General features: G+C 35.3%; 3 protein-coding genes across 5 annotated transcripts; 1 reads left to right on the top strand and 2 right to left on the bottom strand.

The window, feature by feature from the left end:
* Window positions 1–1640: 1640 nt before the first annotated feature.
* On the bottom strand, window positions 1641–3738 carry mis12 (MIS12 kinetochore complex component). The gene is made up of 2 exons (XM_055200550.2): window positions 3580–3738; window positions 1641–2842 (listed from the first exon to the last, which is right to left on the bottom strand). The coding sequence occupies exons 1-2, from the start codon at window positions 3593–3595 to the stop codon at window positions 2211–2213; spliced, it is 648 nt and encodes a 215-aa protein (XP_055056525.1). The 5' UTR covers window positions 3596–3738; the 3' UTR covers window positions 1641–2210.
* Window positions 3739–3992: 254 nt separating this feature from the next.
* Window positions 3993–9205, top strand: derl2 (derlin 2). Its single transcript, XM_055200549.2, has 7 exons — window positions 3993–4153; window positions 4528–4593; window positions 4694–4767; window positions 4902–4995; window positions 6752–6947; window positions 7129–7219; window positions 8747–9205. Exons 1-7 carry the CDS (start codon window positions 4016–4018, stop codon window positions 8850–8852), a joined length of 765 nt encoding a protein of 254 aa, XP_055056524.1. The 5' UTR covers window positions 3993–4015; the 3' UTR covers window positions 8853–9205.
* Window positions 9206–12509: 3304 nt separating this feature from the next.
* On the bottom strand, window positions 12510–17930 carry LOC129440940 (uncharacterized). 3 transcript variants are annotated; one of them, XM_055200548.2, is made up of 6 exons: window positions 17718–17930; window positions 16802–16913; window positions 16320–16380; window positions 15239–15321; window positions 14868–14995; window positions 12510–14588 (listed from the first exon to the last, which is right to left on the bottom strand). In XM_055200548.2, the coding sequence occupies exons 2-6, from the start codon at window positions 16911–16913 to the stop codon at window positions 14568–14570; spliced, it is 405 nt and encodes a 134-aa protein (XP_055056523.1). In that variant the 5' UTR covers window positions 17718–17930; the 3' UTR covers window positions 12510–14567. The 3 variants fall into 3 exon arrangements, with proteins under 3 accessions (XP_055056523.1, XP_055056521.2, XP_055056522.2); XM_055200546.2 differs by having other exon boundaries at window positions 12510–14995; window positions 17718–17928; XM_055200547.2 differs by lacking the exon at window positions 17718–17930 and adding an exon at window positions 16996–17091 and having other exon boundaries at window positions 12510–14995.
* Window positions 17931–19832: the final 1902 nt, after the last annotated feature.

Raw genomic sequence — 19832 nt, 5'->3', positions numbered from 1 at the left:
AACAAACCCATCATAAGCCCCATTCACCCTCATAGTAGGAAAAAATAATACTATGGAAGTGAATGGAGCTCATGAACAGTCTGTTTACAAACATTCCTGAAAATATCTTCATCTGTGTTCAATCCCTTTAAAGGGATAGTTCACCCCAAAATTATAATTTTATCATAACGTTTTTCATAAAAAGTGATTTATGATGAAATTATCTTTTTGGGGGTGAACTATCCCCTTAAATATACTCTATGAAAAAAAGTCATTTTATTCCTTATGGAAATTGTTTAAAGGATGTTTTACTGGGATTTTTGTAATAAAATAAATCAATAAATTGGTTGAGTTCCCTATTTCACCCACTAGATTTGCACTTAAAGGGGACATATCATAAAAATCGGACCCTTTTATGTTTAAGTGCCACAACTGGGTCCGCATTGCCTCTATCAACCCAAAAATGTGAAAAAGATCAACCCAGGAACCCAGTTTTGGCAAATCACTCTCTGCAAGCATGTGAAAAAATAGGTAATCGAAATTTGGCTCCTCTTGTGATGTCAGAAGGGGATAATACCACCCCTCAATCCGCACCATCAAACCACAGCACCGCCACCCAGCGCAGAGATCAGCTCATTTGCATTCCAAAAGACACACCCAAAAACGGCACATTTCTGCTCACACCTACAAAGTGGCACCTTGTAACATGTCACAATAAATGATCTATATGATATTTTAAGCTAAAACTTCACATAGGTACTCTGGAGATACTAAAGATTTGTTTTACATCTTAAAAAAAGTCAGTGAAAAGTCCCCTTTAATATTCTTTAGTACTTCTTAAGATGTTCTTAAGATATCTTAGTGTACTTCTCTGTGCAATTTTAAGAAACCATGAATATAAACTAAAATCTGCTAAAAATGTATTTACGTACTACTTATAGCCTTGAACCTATCTTTGTATGAAAGTTGGATTCAAGTTTAATAAAAGTGTTAACAAAATACATTTTTTTATACAGGTTAGGGATGCACGATATATCTGCCGACATATCGTTATCGGCCGATAACTGCTTATTTTTAATATTATCGGTTATCGATCTGATAGCAAAATTAGGCCGATAAATGAAAGCCGATAAATGATGGATTATTTTGGTTTGTTGAACCACTTCACTTGTTCATTGCTGGCCATGTGGAGTTTTGATTGGTGCTTTCTGTGACATAGCACAAAGATGACACGTGTTGCGGGCTTAAGAAGAGTATGCTAGTCTAGCGCAAAGACAAGATGTCCGCGGCCTGGGAGTTTTTCATTCTGAAAATAATATGAATATTTATCGGCCTATATATACATATATATATATATATCGGTTATCGGCCCCCAAATATAAAGAGTTATCGGTCAAAATTTCCATATCGATGCATCCCTAACAGAGGTAGTATGTTAAAAGCATATTTTAGTCTCAAAATACCACAAATAAGTACACTTAGATATCTTAAGAACATATTAAGGAATAAAAATAAGTTTTAAGTATATCAAGTTACACATTAGTGTGTAAAAAAATAGAGCACTATATAGAAGTGTTCCTTTTTTTACATGAGTCTCCTTTTATAGTAATTTCTTACAGCACATATTAATGATTTAGTTCATGCACAAAAAAGCATCATAATACAAACACAAAATCGTTTTATTGTTATTTACAGTTAAAACAAGTATGTGAACCCATTCCTTTAATTTCTACTTTTGAACTGACACTTAAAATCTTTAAATAGCGTATTTAAAGACACAGACTTTAGACCCTCCAGTACATGGGAACAATGCACTGTACATCCCAATGTGAACTTGACACTTTTATCCTAAAACTCATCAAGAGAGGGACTTTTCAAAAACGTGATGTTAAAGTGTAAAGACAGTCAGGCTGAAAAGACATCAGTTTGGGCCTGTGTAAAATTTTGACTAATCTAGTGCAGACCTGACTGTACTGAACATCAAAGGAATCAAATCGTAAATGGGAAAACCCAGTGACTGAAAATGGGAGAGATGGACCTCATATTAAACAACCAAGGAAAATCCCCCGATTACAAATGTATTGCTTTGAAGCTGGACTGGCCACGGCATCTGTATGATAATACTGTACAATTGTACTAGTCTTCGCATGATTTGCTTGTGTGCCACCTCCCCCTAGTGGATAGATCATGTCAAGACACCCTATTTCTAACCAGTTGCATTGTGTAAACCATCAAACTTCATCCAGTTCCTTACTCTGCTTGCTAATCTTTCCCATAACATCCTGGAGTTGGCCCACAGTCTCCATCATGTACCGGACGCTGTCTTGGACACTTCCCATGCCCTCCCGTCTCCACGACACACGCAGCTCCTCTATCCATCTCAGGACCTCATCCAGTTGTTTTTGCGTCTCCTTCTGCTCCTCAAGCTCAGCGAGAAGCGCTTGCTTGGCGCAAACGTCTGCTTCATAAGCCTGCTGCAGTTTTGCGATGGAGCTTTGCAGCTTCATGATGTCTTCTTTGCCTTCAGGATATTTCTGGTGAAGCTGGTCATCGGGAAGTAGGACATTGGGAGGAATGTTGAGAACGCGCTCCATCAGCATCCCTTTCATGCGCTGAAACATGACTTCAAAGCGCTCCTGGAGGAACCGGCGCAGTTTCTGGGTGCTCTCTCGAGCCGTCAGTCGGAGCTCAGCCGAAGGTTCCTGGCCTGGACTCAACCTTTTAACGAACACGGACTCAACAGCGACCAGTATGTGGTTGAGGGAGTCACGAAAAGCATTATAGACTCGTAAAGTGCAGGTCTCGGGAGTGAAGCCGAAGAACTGCGCTTCGTAAAGCTGAAGGGATTCAGATCCCTGTGAAACTAGAAACAAATGAGGTACAAGTTATCACTATGTGACAATATATTAAGACACAAACATACATTGCTATGAATATATTGGTCTGGCTACAACCCTACTATTATTTTACAGCTTGTATTATGTACAAGCTCTAATGTATATTCTATGAAATAGGATGCATTAGACATATGTTATAACCTTCTTATAATCTTTTTTTTCTACTATTTCTTTTCTTTTTATTCCATTAGATTATAAATCTATTTATAATCACAATAAAATTAGCAGTAATACTAAGGCTTACATGCTCTATTATATATGATATAGGCCCACATATTAAATATTTTCTTTGTTTCTATTGCTTTTTAAATATTTTCTACGTTTTTCTCTGTTCTTGTAACGTTAAAGCTGCTTTGAAGCAATGAAACAAAGCATTATACAAACAAACGTAAACTTGATTTCTTTTTATTCATACGTTTTTATTGTTTGTTCTGCAACGTATTTTATGTTGAGCTGCTTTGCAACAATGCAAAAGAGTAAAAATCGCTACAGCAATAACGATAACTTAAGTTAGTTGAATTATACTGAACACAAGTCAACAAGTTACTGAAAACCGCGTAATGTTACGCTAAAACGTTTAGTTAAACATTAAATGACAAAACAGAAGATTTAAGTGTTTAATTCTGTATATTTAATGCCAATATCGTATAGAAGTTGTTTGTGACTTATATAAAAGGCTTAAAAAGCTGAATATATTGTTTACCTCCACTTTCTGTCATCTCGGTAGCCCGCGCGCAGTTCAATCCTCTTCGTGTGTCAGTACACGCACGTACGCGTGCACAACAGCGCCCCCTAGTAATCAGGAGACTACAGGAAAATGCGTATAAATATTAACATTGTAACCCTTTTGACATTTAAACCAGCATAGAGTAAAATCGATGATTTCTGCATTTTGTAAAAAAAACACATTTTTATTTAATTTTCGTTTGATCGGCTTTTAAATAAATAAATAAAAAAAATTTGCACACGTCTTGTGACAACTTTCGCCGACCAATAGAAAAATGCCATACGTTCATTGCATGGGAAATTGTAATGATTGACACCTCGAATTATCAATCAGAGCCAAAAGCTTGTGAAGTCCTGGCGAATGAGAAACGTCGAGTGGAGAAATGACCGCCTTCATTCGCTTGTTCGAGTCAATGACGTGTCAGGAAGGTGCCGGAAGCGCCGCTGTCGCTTCAAAAATGGCTTACCAGACAATCCGACAGGAATATTTACAGATTCCTATCGTTACCAGAGCTTATACCACCGCTTGCGTACTCACAACAGCTTCCGTGGTGAGTAAAATACATGATTATTTCATTCTTAAATGAGTCTTAAGCGCTGCTTGTGTCGAGGTTTCGTCTACGTACCGTTAAAAACAGGGCTGGCATCCCCTGGCGTTTGCAGGACATATGAACACAGAAACCTTAATTTAATTTCAGTTTGAACAGATGGATATTTGTGTTTAAGCGTCAAATAGTTTGGCTTCTAGTTTTACAATCTAGTGTGCTTGTTGCTTCCTGCCTTACATCCATTGAACTGCCATGCACTGATACCTTTAAAGAGATGCTATCAGTAACTTTTTAGGTTCAATAACCTGTTTATCTATAAGTTAACATGTTCAATATGTCATTCTTACCTGATGGTAATGTTAACTTTTTGTTTAAAGCAATTAGAACTCATCACACCTTTCCAGCTTTATTTCAATCCAGACTTGATATTAAAGAATTATCAGGTAAGTGTTGGTTTGATTTTAGTCATACTCATTGTTTAATATAATAAACAATATCTTGTTTTTTTTCAAAAAGTAATTCCAAATATTTTCTCTTGGACAGGTATGGCGGTTAATAACCAACTTCCTGTTTTTCGGTCCGGTTGGGTTCAACTTCTTATTCAACATGATATTTTTGTATCCTTACTTATTATAATATTATTATATATTTATAGCCAGGTAGTAAATGTATCCATAATCTGAGTGTGTATGAGGATTGTGTCTAAAGTTTTTGTTTATGAAGGTTATGTTCCTTAAACTGAGCGCCACAGGTACCGGTACTGTCGGATGTTGGAGGAGGGCTCCTTCAGAGGGAGAACCGCTGACTTCGTCTTTATGTTTCTCTTTGGTGGCCTTCTCATGACTGTATCCTTTAACTTTGTGTTGAATTGCTGGTGTGGGGCTCTCCAAAGTTTTTATGCAGGCATATATACACACTGAAAGAATATCACAAAGCCTTTCAAAAATAGATCCTCTTACAGTGCCCTCCATAAGTATTGGGAAATTAAAGACAAAATGTACGTCTCCTACTGTCCTAATGCTGCACTTTTGACTCCTATGTACTTTTTAAAGGGGACATATCTTGACTTTTTCATGTTTAAGTGCTATAATTGGGTCCTCAGTGCTTGTATCAACCTAGAAAATGTGAAAAAGAACAAACCAGTAACTTAGTTTTGGTAAACCAATAGGTCATTGAAATTTGGCTCCACTTGTGATGTCAGAAGGGGATAATAGCGCCCCTTAATCTGCACTATCCAAACACAGCACTGCGGTTTAGTGCTGAGATCAGCTCATTTGCATTTTAAAGGACACACCCAAACCCATTTTTGCTCACACCTACAAAGTGGCAATTTTAACATGTTTTAATAAATTATCTATATGGTATTTTTGGGCTAAAACCTTGGGGACACCAAAGATTCATTTTACATCTTAAAAAGTCTTGTAAAATGTACCCATTAAGGTTTAGGCATTCCTTGACTCCACAGCAAATAGAGCAATTTTCCCCTTTTGTCCCAATACTTACGGAGGGCACTGTATTTGCATTTTTTTTCTATTTATCCACCTTTTTTTAATGAAAAGGTGAACATTTTATTTAATGTGCTATATTTTGATTATTAAAATGAAGCCTATTTTTGTACATTTTTTTTTTATAAAAATTAAATGACAAATTATTATCTTGAAAAATAATTATATTTGTTTTTTATTATTGCATATTTAGAACAATAGAGAAGTCGTCAATAAAATGTGGACATTTCAGAAAAGTGGTAACCAAAATGATTAACCAACCAAGTCTTATATTTTAACTAGGGCTGTCAAAAGATTAATTAGGATTAATCGCATACAAAATAAAGGTTTTTGGTTGCATAATATATTTGTCTGGGTAATTTAAGAAAATTGTTATATATATATTTTTTAGTTTATATAAAATATTTCCAAAATCTAAATAAAAATATATATAAAAGTTTTTTTTAAATCCATACATGCATGTGTGTGTATTTATAGATACAAAATAATTACACACAGTGCACACATATATATTATGTAAAAACTAACTTTTTTGTATGCGATTAAAGGAAAACAACACCGTTTTTCAATATTTTACGATGTTCTTACCTCAACAAATTAATACAGGCATATCTTTTTTTTTCAACGCACACACTTAATCTTTGTACAACCCGTCGTGAATGTGTTAGCATTTAGCCTAGCCCCATTCATTCCTTCAGATCCAAACAGGATTGAATTTAGAAGCCACCAAACACTTCCATGTTTTCCCTATTTAAAGACTGTTACACAAGTGGTGGCACAAAATAAAACATGGCGATTTTTTATTTAAATAAAAAAATAGAAATATATTGTATGGCGGAAGAGCACATAGTTTGCACCATTTTTTATCCGCTTAAAAAATCGCCACCTTTTATTTTGTGCCACCATACTTCATTTACCTTTACTTTTTTGACAGCCCTAATTTTAACTTCTTCAGACAACCCTCCCTTTTAGCAGTAGCAAAACAAATGTTATACAGATAGTGGGTTTCCCTTATTTCAAGTCATCTTAATGAAAACCTTTTGTTTACATGCGTATATGCCCAAATACGATAGTACATTTCTTAATGGGTGTGCAGATATTTGGCACATTTGTAAATCTTGTGTTCTTGGGCCAAGCGTTCACCATTATGCTGGTGTACATATGGAGCAGACGGAATCCGAACGTACGCATGAATTTCTTTGGCCTTTTGAATTTCCAGGCACCCTTCCTTCCCTGGGTGCTCATGGGATTCTCTCTGCTGCTGGGCAACTCAATCATTGTCGATCTATTAGGTATTTATTATTTTATTTATTCAAACACTTGCATTGATACCCATCTCGGGAACATAACAACATTTGACAGTTTTTTTTTTTAAATAGAAATTACTTTTTTTATATATTCATTGTAGTAAGTAAACTGTTTCTAGAGATGAGTTTAGTAAGCTAATGAAATCTTTTCTTTTTATAATGCAAGGCATTGCAGTGGGACATGTTTATTTCTTTCTGGAGGATGTGTTTCCCAACCAACCAGGAGGCGGCAGATGGCTAAGGACTCCTTCCTTTCTGTGAGTCATAGCTTTTATTTAGCAGGATATAGTTTTTTATATTGCTCAAGATGTAATTACTGATTAAATAATATTATTCTATGTTTATTTGGTCACTTTAAAGGCAGTAATATACTTTATTTTACTATGGAAGAACAAATGAGAGTACCACATCACATCAAACACCATTGATTGTTATATACACTCACCTAAAGGATTATTAGGAACACCTGTTCAATTTCTCATTAATGCAATTATCTAATCAACCAATCACATGGCAGTAGCTTCAATGCATTTAGGGGTGTGGTCCTGGTTAACACTATCTCCTGAACTCCAAACTGAATGTCAGAATGGGAAAGAAAGGTGATTTAAGCAATTTTGAGCGTGGCATGGTTGTTGGTGTCAGAAGGCGCGTTCTGAGTATTTCACAATCTGCTCAGTTACTGGGATTTTCACGCACAACCATTTCTAGGGTTTACAAAGAATCGGGTGAAAAGGAAGAAACATCCAGTATGCGGCAGTCCTGTGGGCGAAAATGCCTTGTTGATGCTAAAGTTCAGAGAAGAATTGGCCGACTGATTCAAGCTGATAGAAGAGCAACTTTGACTGAAATAACCACTCGTTACAACCGAGGTATGCAGCAAAGCATTTGTGAAGCTACAACACGCACAACCTTGAGGCGGATGGACTACAACAGCAGAAGACCCCACCGGTTACCACTCATCTCCACTACAAATAGGAAAAAGAGGCTACAGTTTGCAAAAGCTCACCAAAATTGGACAGTTGAAGACTGGAAAAATGTTGCCTGGTCTGATGAGTCTCGATTTCTGTTGAGACATTCAGATGGTAGAGTCAGAATTTGGCATAAACAGAATGAGAACATGGATCCATCATGCCTTGTTACCACTGTGCAGGCTGGTGGTGGTGGTGGTGTAATGGTGTGGGGGATGTCTTAAGGCCCCTTAGTGCCAATTGGGCATCGTTTAGATGCCACGTCCTAGCTGAGCATTTTTTATGACCATGTCTATCCCTTTATGACCACCATGTACGCATCCTCTGATGGCTCCTTCCAGCAGGATAATGCACCATGTCACAAAGCTCGAATCATTTTAAATTGGTTTCTTGAACATGACAATGAATTCACTGTACTAAAATAGCCCCCACAGTCACCAGATCTCAACCCAATAGAGCCTCTTTGGGATGTAGTGGAACTATCCTATCAATATGGGCCAACATTTCTAAAGAATGCTTTTAGCACCTTGTTGAATCAATGGCAAGTAGAATTAAGGCAGTTCTTAAGGCGAAAGTGGGTCAAGCACAGTATTAGTATGGTGTTCCTAATAATCCTTTAGGTGAGTGTAATATTTGGCAGCTGTGGAAAGGGTCTAACACCCTTGGACACTTTTGTTGTATAAAAGAGTGAATTTCCTTTAGATTATTTCCTTCTGTGTTGATTAGAAGACCAAAATGTAAAAGGTGCACATGAAAAATAAAATGTAAAATGTTTTGTTTAAAAGTAAATCTGATCTTTTTCTTCTATCATCTCAGTAAAATGATCTTTGATACACCAGAGGAAGATGCCAACTACAACCCTTTACCTGAAGAGCGTCCCGGAGGTTTTGACTGGGGAGAGGGTCAGCAACTTGGAGGCTAGACCCAGCGCTCTCATGCCTGCCACTTAACAGACATCTCTGAGAACACGGAAAAAATATTTTTTTCCCAACTTGTTTCTCTTATGCTGTACAAAAGAACAGGAGCTCAATTTACTGAGCAAGAGGTGGACTTACAGCTGTCTGCACAGAAATCATCTGCCTCAAAAACGCTCCTGACTGCAGAAATGGATTTAGAAAAGGAACTGACTATTGATCTGTTGCTGTTGCCATTTCTGTCCTGTGCAACAGTGTTTCCAAATGAAGCAGCTGCGCAAGAAAAATATCTATTGATAGACACAAGGACAGTTGTAATTTAATTTTTTTTTTTTTTAAATAAATGTGTGTTTAAAATTAATTGCGACGAGTATCACTTATAGTGCATTCACGGTATACATTTTATTAGTATGTTGGTTTTAATAAAGAAAATATTTTAATCACCTGCATTCCAAAGACCTGTAATTAGCTTTAAGATAAGCACTTTATAATCCCCTCTGAGGAAATTTGTTTGCATGAGCAGCCAATTGGACCAAACATAACCATACAATACAAAAGTAGACATGCAATACAATAAATATTTACTTTGCAATTAATTTACAATACAGAAATACAAAAAATATACTTGGATATAAACTAAAATATATGCATTATGCAATGGAAATGGCATTCTTTCCCTCAGGTGGTAAGGGTATGGGTGTGGCTGCCAAATTTATCAAAGGTCAATGCTGCTTCTGCACATGCTGGATGCATTGTACAGTCATGTTGCTGTAGGCACAAATGATCTTCTGTAGCGCTTGTTGCACTGGGGTGGGATCAGTCTCCAGCTAATGTTACCTTAAACCACCAACCATTTTAAGCTGAAGATCACTGACCTTGGCATTGATGAAACACAAGATCTACCTTTCGAGAATATGACAACTAAAGTAAGACTAAAAATGACCTTCCAACCTGAGGTCTTTAAATGGAGTCTGTAGACTTGAGGTCAGTGGTTGTAGTGGTTGTTTCTCTGACTTGAGTTGCATTTGATTTGGTGAGGTCTAAAAGGTTAGATGAAATGAACAGATTTAACACAGAAGACCTGTATATTACAAAGTATGATTGCCGACCACTTAAATATCACGCACAATGTTTGCGGTCATGAGAGAATGGTCTAGTTTATTACTTTGGGATTTAATGTTAAATCCCAAATATGTGGTAGTATAGCATAATATACTGGCTTAATTAAATTAGATAAAACAAATATGTTTAATAAATATGTGATCGTTTTAATAACAATTTAAAGGGGACATATCATGAAAATCTGACTTTTTCCATGTTTAAGTGCTATAATTGGGTCCCCAGTGCTTCTATCAACCTAAAAATGTAAAAAAAAGACTTAGTTTTGGTAAACCATTCTCTGCAAGCATGTGAAAAAAATAGGTTATTGAAATTTGGCTCCCCTTGTGATGTCAGAAGGGGATTTTATTATAATAATACCGCTATCCAACCACGGCACTGCCATTTAGTGCAGGGAGGGAAAGAAAATTGACAACAATTGAGTTTCAATTTTTGACAAACCACCATCAATGGCGATCAGTGTTTGCATTTCACCAGCTCATTTGCATTTAAAAGCAGCACATTTTTGCTCACACCTACAAAGTGTCAATTATAACATGTTATAGTAAATTATCTATATGGGTGATTCTCACGAAAACTTGGTTTTAAAAATGTCAAGCATGAAAATGTAAAAATTGCTTAATTTTTTCCCCAGCAGACATTGAAAAACAAAGTCTGAAGTAAACGGGAACATTAATTTAAAAACTTTTACTTATCATTTAACACTTTTTGTAACATAATTTAAAAAATGAGTCCTAAAAAATCTCATTACCGCAACAGTCAGAAAATATCAACACTGACATATTTTCAAAATGACACGACAAACCTGAAAGAACATAATTTGGAGATTCTGCACATGCATTTAAAATCAAAGTATTATGCTTCTATTAATTAAATTAACATTTAATAAGCATCTGTTGCGGTAATGATAATCAAAATGTCGTGTAAGCATTCTGACAAGACAATATTTCAAATTAACTGTAAAAAAAATGCTCTTACCTGGTAGCCATCTTGAGGTAACTGGTCCATGTGCTTGGTCACTCAAAATCAAACTTTATTAAAATTCTGTATGTGTGCTTAAACTGTTCTCAAAAAGTGTTGCGGAGGATGAGAACATCAGGCATGGACACATCATTTTCCTAATTTTTCTTCATTATTATTATACATGAATATTCAGTAAATATTTTTTCTGTCATCTAAAGTAGTCTAGCAAAACATCCATTTATTTTTTTTTCTTAATATTTTTGTGTTCATTTGATTAAATGACAACATAACGCATGTTCAAACACAGCTGGACACATTGCGGTAATGAGAATTTCAGCAGAAAATGAGATAAAATTTCCAATTATAAATTCTTCTGTTGAAATCACACATTGTGCAAGGTAGAACACAGTATTGTGTTAATTCTGATGCTTTTTAATGTTACTATATTACACATTTTAAAGCTAAAATCATTAGTGCCGTGGTGTTTCAATGGTTTCGTGAGAATCACCCATATGGTATTTTGAGTTAAAACTTCACATATGAACACTGGGGAAAGTCTTGTGAAATGTCCACTCTAATCATTTCAATATTGCATTTTTTTTTGTATTAGAAAGCACACAAATACTATTTTAGCACCAAAGTAAAGTATAATGTTTGATGGTAATTTAAGTTTCCATTATAACATTTTTAAAGAGAAGAAAGATCGAATTACCTTTTTAATATATAGAATTTCACTACTAGAGGTCGCATTTTCAAAACAATAACAAAGGCAATGCTTAATGACGTCATGAAGGAGACAGGAACGATTTTAGATGTGTATTGTTTAAAAAAAAAAAAAAAAAAAAAAAAAAAAAGAGGTGTATTGTTTTACCATCCAGAGACGAATTAAAAAAATTCCCTTGTATGATGAGGTAATTAATTAATTAATTAATTAATTAATTCATGAAACAAAATAAAAAACAAAACAGAAAGGAATTATAATTCTTTGTTATTGGCCAGAACTACATTATAACATCATGTGACTGAAGATTTTGACACCATTTCAGTCTCCTCTGTTGTAGCTTTTATCACAGTTCCTATTAACAGATTTGCCACAGGAAATGATGTTATTGTTAAAATAAAAGTAACAAATGCTGACTAACAAGGGTATTTGTGAGGGGCGTCAACTGAGAAGCTCATATTCAAAAGCCTCTAAAAGTCACATCCGTCAAACATGAAATAATGATATTTAACCGAATGCTCTCAGCATGAATTATAAGTTCATCAATTTTACTTTTAATCAAAATCCGCTTATTCCCATTCAGAATTATGATTTGTTGGCAGAATTCTTTAGGAGTTTGATACATTTTCATAAAATCATTTTCAAGGAAACATGTCAGATGTACAGTCATGTTAGAGGGTTTTGCACCCAAGCTCTTCATGTGTTTTTATTTATCATTGTATTATAATGTATGTACCATATAATACTTTATATATTGGACAACATTATTAAATGTATCCGTTTATATCACAAGACAAAAAGACAATGCAGACAAGTAATTGTTTAGTTATTATAGGATATTAAACATTTAAAAATACATAAAGAAGTTCAAGTTCATTTTATTTATAAAGCACTTAAAATAAGGAAGGTACTGTACAGTGTAAAAATATACAATCATAAAATAACACAGTAAAACATGGAATAATACATCAAAGTTTAATTTTAAAAAGTTTTTAAACTGTTTTAAGCCTAATGACAGGAGCGTGGGACCAGCCACTGCTAAAGCTCGATTTCCTCTTTAATCAAATTTGGGAAATCCGAAGGAGGAAGTTATCCTTAAAACGAACTAAGGCTCCTATTAGGAATATAAAGATAGAATTGGTTTGACAAGTATGAGGGAGCAAGATTATTTAAGCATTTATATACAAGTAGTAGGATTTTATATATCGTGGGCCTCAAACAAGATTGTTTCCTCATTCTTATGTAAACCTTGTGCATACAAAATACTGCTGGAAAACAGGCCGATCTCAACAAACACCGACTGTGATGTAACAGTCGAGATGTACGCCCCAACATGTTTACTAACGTGAGCTACTGGCATGAGCCTCAGAGCCGAGCCAATCAAAGCAGAGCTCAACGTTATAAAATAGCAAAATTAGACAATTTCATTCAAAGGACAAATCCTAGAGGTGTAAATTGACATGTTAAAACATTTCACATTATATATTTTAACATATTATTTCAATGCATTCTGTGGCACCTTTAAACTCAATACGGAACTCCCCGGGCAGCCAATGTAATTATTTTAGAAGGGGTGCAACGTGGTCGGATTTCGCGGCAGCATTTGGAACTAATTGAAGAACCATTTTCCACTACAACAAACTTTTTGTTAGGGGTGCTCCGATAAATGCCGATACACACTTATAAAACGTGTCCGATAATTATATTATTCACACCTATTTCATGTAACGTTACTACGGCTTTTGATCAGTAAGTCCTTATCGATCTAAAATCACAGTTAGTTTAGGTCGTTTGTAACATGCATTTGAAAAAGCAACACTCATCAAACATAATCATACATATTCTTTATTATCATGAAAATACCTGAAAAAGTTTGAAGAACAGCAATATAAATAAATATGTGTAAGTAAGCCATATCCTGTAGCTACGTGTGAACGGTTCTTCGTCTGCAGCGCATAATTGAGTTTCTGCACGAGAGCGCCCCCTGGCGTTTGGATGTAGCGGCATTTCACCGAACCTCGCTGAGATGCATAGCAAGCATCATCGGCCGATTTATTGGAGCACCCCTACTTTTTGTGATACAGAATTGTTCTTTATGGATAGATACATACAGTACAGCCAAAAATGGGCATCCTGTAACAGCCTTTGGTGCACGAAGCTGATGTAATAGGTGAGTGTGACCGCTTGCTCCACCTACTGTAATGCAAACAGATTCCTTTAATAGACAATTTCTTCATTCAGTCTGACACACATAGTAAACATCTTGATAACACTGCCCAAAATCAATGAGTAATGCTTTTCTCAGGAAATTGTAGGCTAGTTGTGCATATACTGTGTAGACTTGATGTCAGTGATTGGTCATTTGAGAGCTGTGGTTGGGGACACTTTCAGAACATTTCCTATTTGTGTTCTTTTGGAGACAAAGTCATACAGTGGGATTTTAAAGAGTGTTATATATAGCAATGTTACATGGCATACAGTGGGAAGACAAAAATGTAAAACAACTGAAAGCTACACATGAAAATTACAATGCAAGTAAATCTGGTACACCGGGGGAAGATATCAACAACAACCCCTTTACCTAAAGAACGACCAGGAATAAAAATACTAAAGTTTATCTAAAGTTATTAGGTAAACATTTACAGTCTTTTATTCCAAAAAAATATATTATATTTATTTTCATGACACACGCATGTCTAACTACCTCCGGAATAAGGCATAAAAACACTAAAGTAGGAATTCAGTTCACATTCTTCACATCAACCCTTTACATGTTCATTTCACGTCCTTCACATTCTTACTTTACATGTTCATTTCACATCCTTCCCATTCTCCCTTTACATGTGTGGAAAAGCAGGAAGCAGCTTAGATGTAAGGATCTCTCATAGATTCTCTCTGGGTGCCATGGAAGGTAATATACTCAGAAATAATCCATGTGGGGCTTTAAAGACAAACAACAACACCTGATATTGTATTCAAAATCAAATGAAAGTAAACATGCCTGTATAAGATTGCATGAAAGTAGTAACTGCATGGAAGCATATGCACATGCATATTAAAAGATAACGTTTTACATGCAATAACAGATTAAATCAAAGTATCGAATGCATCCAGATGAGCCAGTACTGATTTGAGCATTTTAGCAAACAACGTCATCATAATCCTCGCTGTCAGTGCTTGCAGGAATTTCAACATCATCATAATCCTCAGAGACACTCACTCTGTCAAAATTTTCGGTCTCGACCGTGGCATATTGTAGAGCGCAGGGCTTTTGGTGCATGAAAGGTGTCGAACCCTCAACCATCAGGTAGTCTGGCAAAGGCTCCACGTGCTCATAACCCTCATCCACTGGAAATCCAAAGATGATATCAAGCTTACACTTCTGTTATATAAGGCAGTGCTTTTCCCAGATTAACAATCTGCTCAAATGTTACAGGGGCATACGCTGGACAGTTCACAATTTTTATGTATGTATTTGCACCAAGACACTGTAATCCAATCGAACGAATGACCTTAAATGACTTCAAAAGCAAAAGAGCTCATACTTTACTAAAGCTCCGTGAATTAAATGCATATAAAATCAAAACTGACCAGATTCCGTGGATAGAAACTGATCTCTCGGAGGTAAGGGCGGTTTCTCGCTCTCAAAGTTTTTGTGATAAACGTTACTTTCCCTGTAATGGAAGAAGTGATTTGCTTTTATATTTCAGCACATTTTAAGCATTTCTATTAAAGGAATATTCTATTTTCTTAAAAGAAAAATCCAGATAATTTACTCACCACCATGTCATCCAAAATGTTGATGTCTTTCTTTGTTCAGTCGAGAAAAAATTATGTTTTTTTGAGGAAAACATTGCAGGATTTTTCTCATTTTAATGGACTTTAATAGACACCAACAATTAATACTTAACTCAACACTTAACAGGTTTTTTCAACGGAGTTTCAAAGGACTCTTAATGATCCCAAATGAGGCATTAGTGTCTTATCTAGCGAAACGATTGTCATTTTTGACAAGAAAAATAAAAAATATACACTTTTAAAGCACAACTTCTCGTCTAGATCCGGTCGTGATGCGCTAGTGTGACCCGACGCAATACGTCATCACGTCAAGAGGTCACAGAGGACGAACGCAAAACTCCGCCCCAGTGTTTACAAGTGTGTTGAAAGAGGACCGTTCCTACGTTGTGTATGTCAACTGATACTAATTAATGTCTTTGTGTCAGTTTATTGTTTACAATGGTCCGCAAATGTGCGTTTTATATATGTAACACGTGACCTCCCTACGTCACTACGCATTTACATTAGGTCGCGCTGGACCGGACCTAGACGAAAAGTTTTGGTTTAAAAGAGCATATTTTTTATTTTTCTTGTCAAAAATGACAATCGTTTCGCTAGATAAGACACTTATGCCTCGTTTGGGATTGTTTATAGTCCTTTGAAACTCCGTTGAAAAAAACTGTTCCGTGTTGAGTTAAGTATTAATTGTTGGTGTCTATTAAAGTCCATTAAAATGAGAAAAATCCTGCAATGTTTTCCTCAAAAAACATAATTTCTTCTCGACTGAACAAAGAAGGACATCAACATTTTGGATGACATGGTGGTGAGTAAATTATCTGGATTTTTCTTTGAAGAAAATGGACTAATCCTTTAAGAACTAGTCCAATAAACTTACTGATTTTTAGGCTTTGTGTCATTGTAAGGATTTGGTTTTGTCTGTGTTTGGTACCCAGCAGCTAGAAAACAGAAAACCAACACTTACAAATGAATCAAACCAAAATGGTATAGAACAGGTTCTTTATCACAGTTTTAAGGACCCTCAGTGTGTCAATAAAGGAGATATTTAAAAAAAGGAGAAATACAATTCGTAGAGCTGTGGGTCCTTAAAACCACAGTAGGCGATGGTTTCTGGGGAGGATATTTTTAGTAACTACACAAATAAGTGTTTTCCACGACAGTGGTTTAGCTTTTTGTTTTAAAACATTTCAAAACCTTTCCAAATAAAAATACATTATGCGAACAAAAATTATAGCATAATCATCAGATTATTTTAAATGCCATTATTTTATTTCGTTTTACTTAACACTCTATTGTCCAGATTTAGATTTGTTGTGTAAATATCTGCAGATGATACTGGCAGATGTAACTGTAACTTACCTCTTTTTTTGATGCAAACATTGATAATAATAAAAATTATTATTATTATTAAAGACATCAGAATAATGGACAGGAGTAATATAATCCAGTAGTACGGACGTATTGACGCCATCTGTAAAATAAAACAAAGAAAAACATTCTTATACTTATTGTTTCTGTGACATCATTTGAACAGATATAATATATATTATTACTTTTTAGGCTTCTGCTACTTCGTCTTTTTATCGTTGGGCAGGCACATGTTTTTCTGAATGTACTGTAGTTCTCATGTGCTTCCTAATTCTCCTAAAAACTGTAAAAGCACATTGAACTGGTTTAAACTGGGATTTGAATTTGCTTTCTTGAGGTGTATTTCAATATATAAACTAAATCGAGCTCTATCTCTCTCACTGCACTCATCCTGTGTAAGGGTCAAGTTTTACAGATGACTAGCTCACTTCCTGCATTACTTTTAGCTTATATGGTACATATGTGCCTACTAAGTTTTGAAATGATAGCTTTATCTTGTACAGAATACACAATAATTCTATATTAACGTTATATTCATTAAGCACAAATTCACAAAGATATTGCCTTAATATAATAATTGGCCATATTTTGACAAAATATTTTGGTATTGGTAGATAAGAATACATTGGCTTACTTATAAGCCAAAGTACTGTAATGAATCTGAATTCTTAGCTAAGTCGTAAAATTAATTAGAAGCAAAGGATAAAGTCAACTTTATTACATGTTAACTTTTGATAATAATAATAATAATAATAATAACTTTTTTGTATTAGAAACAACATAAATACTATTGAAATAAATTAATATTTGATTGTAGGCTAATTTATGTTTTCATAATAAAACTGTAGTAAATGGCACCAATAATGCAATTGTAAAGATAATATTATAAAGAAATGTAAAATTTTACCTGTCTCCTAAGTATAGTTCTCAATTTAGGTTGTACATATCCTATAAAGGCGTTGGTTACAGAGGAGCCACAATCATCTGGATACTTTTGGGGATTTTTACTAAATGAAGTTTTTCATAACCTCCAGCTTCTCTACCCACCCAACACAATCTTCTTTCACATTAACTTCTGAGTTTGTGTGACTCAGAAGTCTATTGTTAGTATTTTTTGTGGTTTGTGTGATGTGCAGAAGAGTTAAACTTAAAGAGAGAGAGAGAGAGAGAGAGAGAGAGAGAGAGAGAGGAGGGGGGGTCAGCAGATGGTGTAAAACAGGAACTATACTTCTGCTATTCTACAGTGAACTGAACCCATGGCTGCGTCCAAAAGCTTAGGCAGCTGACTTGTTTCCGCGCTGCCTCATGACTTGGATGCATGAAGGCAGCTTCGAGAAACGCATTCAGACAGCATTAATATGCAGTGTAATATAATTCTTTGAAATATAAACAGAGATTGCCTTTATGATAACTGATCCCATATTTAAAAACTACAATACTATTTTCTCACTAGAAATGCAATTAAAAGGTGTAAAGGGTGAAAATATAACTCTATTTAAAGGTTAGTCCATTTTCTTAAAAAAATTAATATAATTTACTCACCACCATGTCATCCAAAATGTTGATGTCTTTCTTAGTTCAGTCGAGAAGAAACTATTGTTTTGAGGAAAACATTCCAGGATTTTTCTAAATTTAATGGACCTTAATGGACCCCAACACTTATTAGCTTCAATGCAGTTCAAAACTACAGTTTCAAAGGACTCCAAACGATCCCAAATGAGGCATAAGGGTCTTATCTAGCGAAACGATTGTCATTTAAAAAAAAGTGCACTTTTAAACTACAACTTCTCGTCTATCTCCGGTCCTGAGACACGCGAGCGCGACCTCACGTAATTACGTAATGCCGTGGAAAGGTCACTTGTTACATATATAAACGCACATTTGCGGACCATTTTAAACAATAAACTGACACAAAGACATTACTTAGTATCATTCGACATACAACAACGTCGGAACGGTCCTCTTTCTCCACACTTGAAAACACTGGGGCGTAGTTGCGCATACGTCATTCGTGACCTTTCGGCGTGATGAAATATTACGTGAGGTCCCACTGGCGAGTCACAGGACCGAAGATAGACGAGAAGTTGCAGTTTAAAAGTGCATATTTTTTATTTTTCTTGTCAAAATGACAATCATTTTGCTAGATAAGACCCTTATGCGTCGTTTGGGATTGTTTAGAGTTTTTTGAAACTGCAATTTTAAACTGCATTAAAACTGTTAAGTGTTGGGGTCCATTAAAGTCCATTAAAATGAGAAAAATCCTGGAATGTTTTCTTCAAAAATTTCTTCTCGACCGAACAAAGAAAGACATCAACATTTTGGATGACATGGTGGTGAGTAAATTATCTAGATATTTTTTAAGAAAATAGACTAATCCTTTAAATTTGTGTTGCAGCTGCTTTTTGGTCGCCATTTTATTTTTTCGAATTAGACCAGGCTCGACCAATCACATTCCCCGTGCACGCCCACGCATAGAATTGTGGGACAGGACAATGAAGGTATCTCAGGAGCCATGAAGTAAACCAAACATTAGATTCGGGTTTGCCTTGATCCCTTAGAATGCTCCCTCCAAAGGCAGCATTTTAGAGCTTTTGGACTCAGCCCATGTACTTAAAGGTGGAGTGCACAATGTTTGAAAGCCAATGTTGATATTTGAAATCACCTAAACATACACGCCCCTACCCCAATAGAATCTGGACCTTCTATTGATAGACCCGCCCCACACATACGCAACATCGCAAAATGCTCATCATGTGGGTGTGGCGTCTTCAAATCATTTTATAAGCGGTTGTTTATGAGAATGAATATCATGATAACATTTCAAAACAATGTGTATCTACATAAAAGAAAATAAATAAATCACTTAGACACAATTTATAAGTAATAGCCTGTATAATATTAATAATGAATATTAATAAATAAATAAACGTCCATATATAATCAAAAAGTATTCAGCTTTATACATGAATTTATATCACTTAGCAGAATTTAGCTCCGCCCTTTCTGCTCACGCATGCGCAGT

This window comes from Misgurnus anguillicaudatus, chromosome 22 (assembly GCF_027580225.2).
Source record: "Misgurnus anguillicaudatus chromosome 22, ASM2758022v2, whole genome shotgun sequence".
Lineage (NCBI taxonomy): Eukaryota > Metazoa > Chordata > Actinopteri > Cypriniformes > Cobitidae > Misgurnus > Misgurnus anguillicaudatus.
The sequence above is the reverse complement of the archived record's forward strand: the minus strand, read 5'-3'. Positions and strand labels throughout refer to the sequence as shown.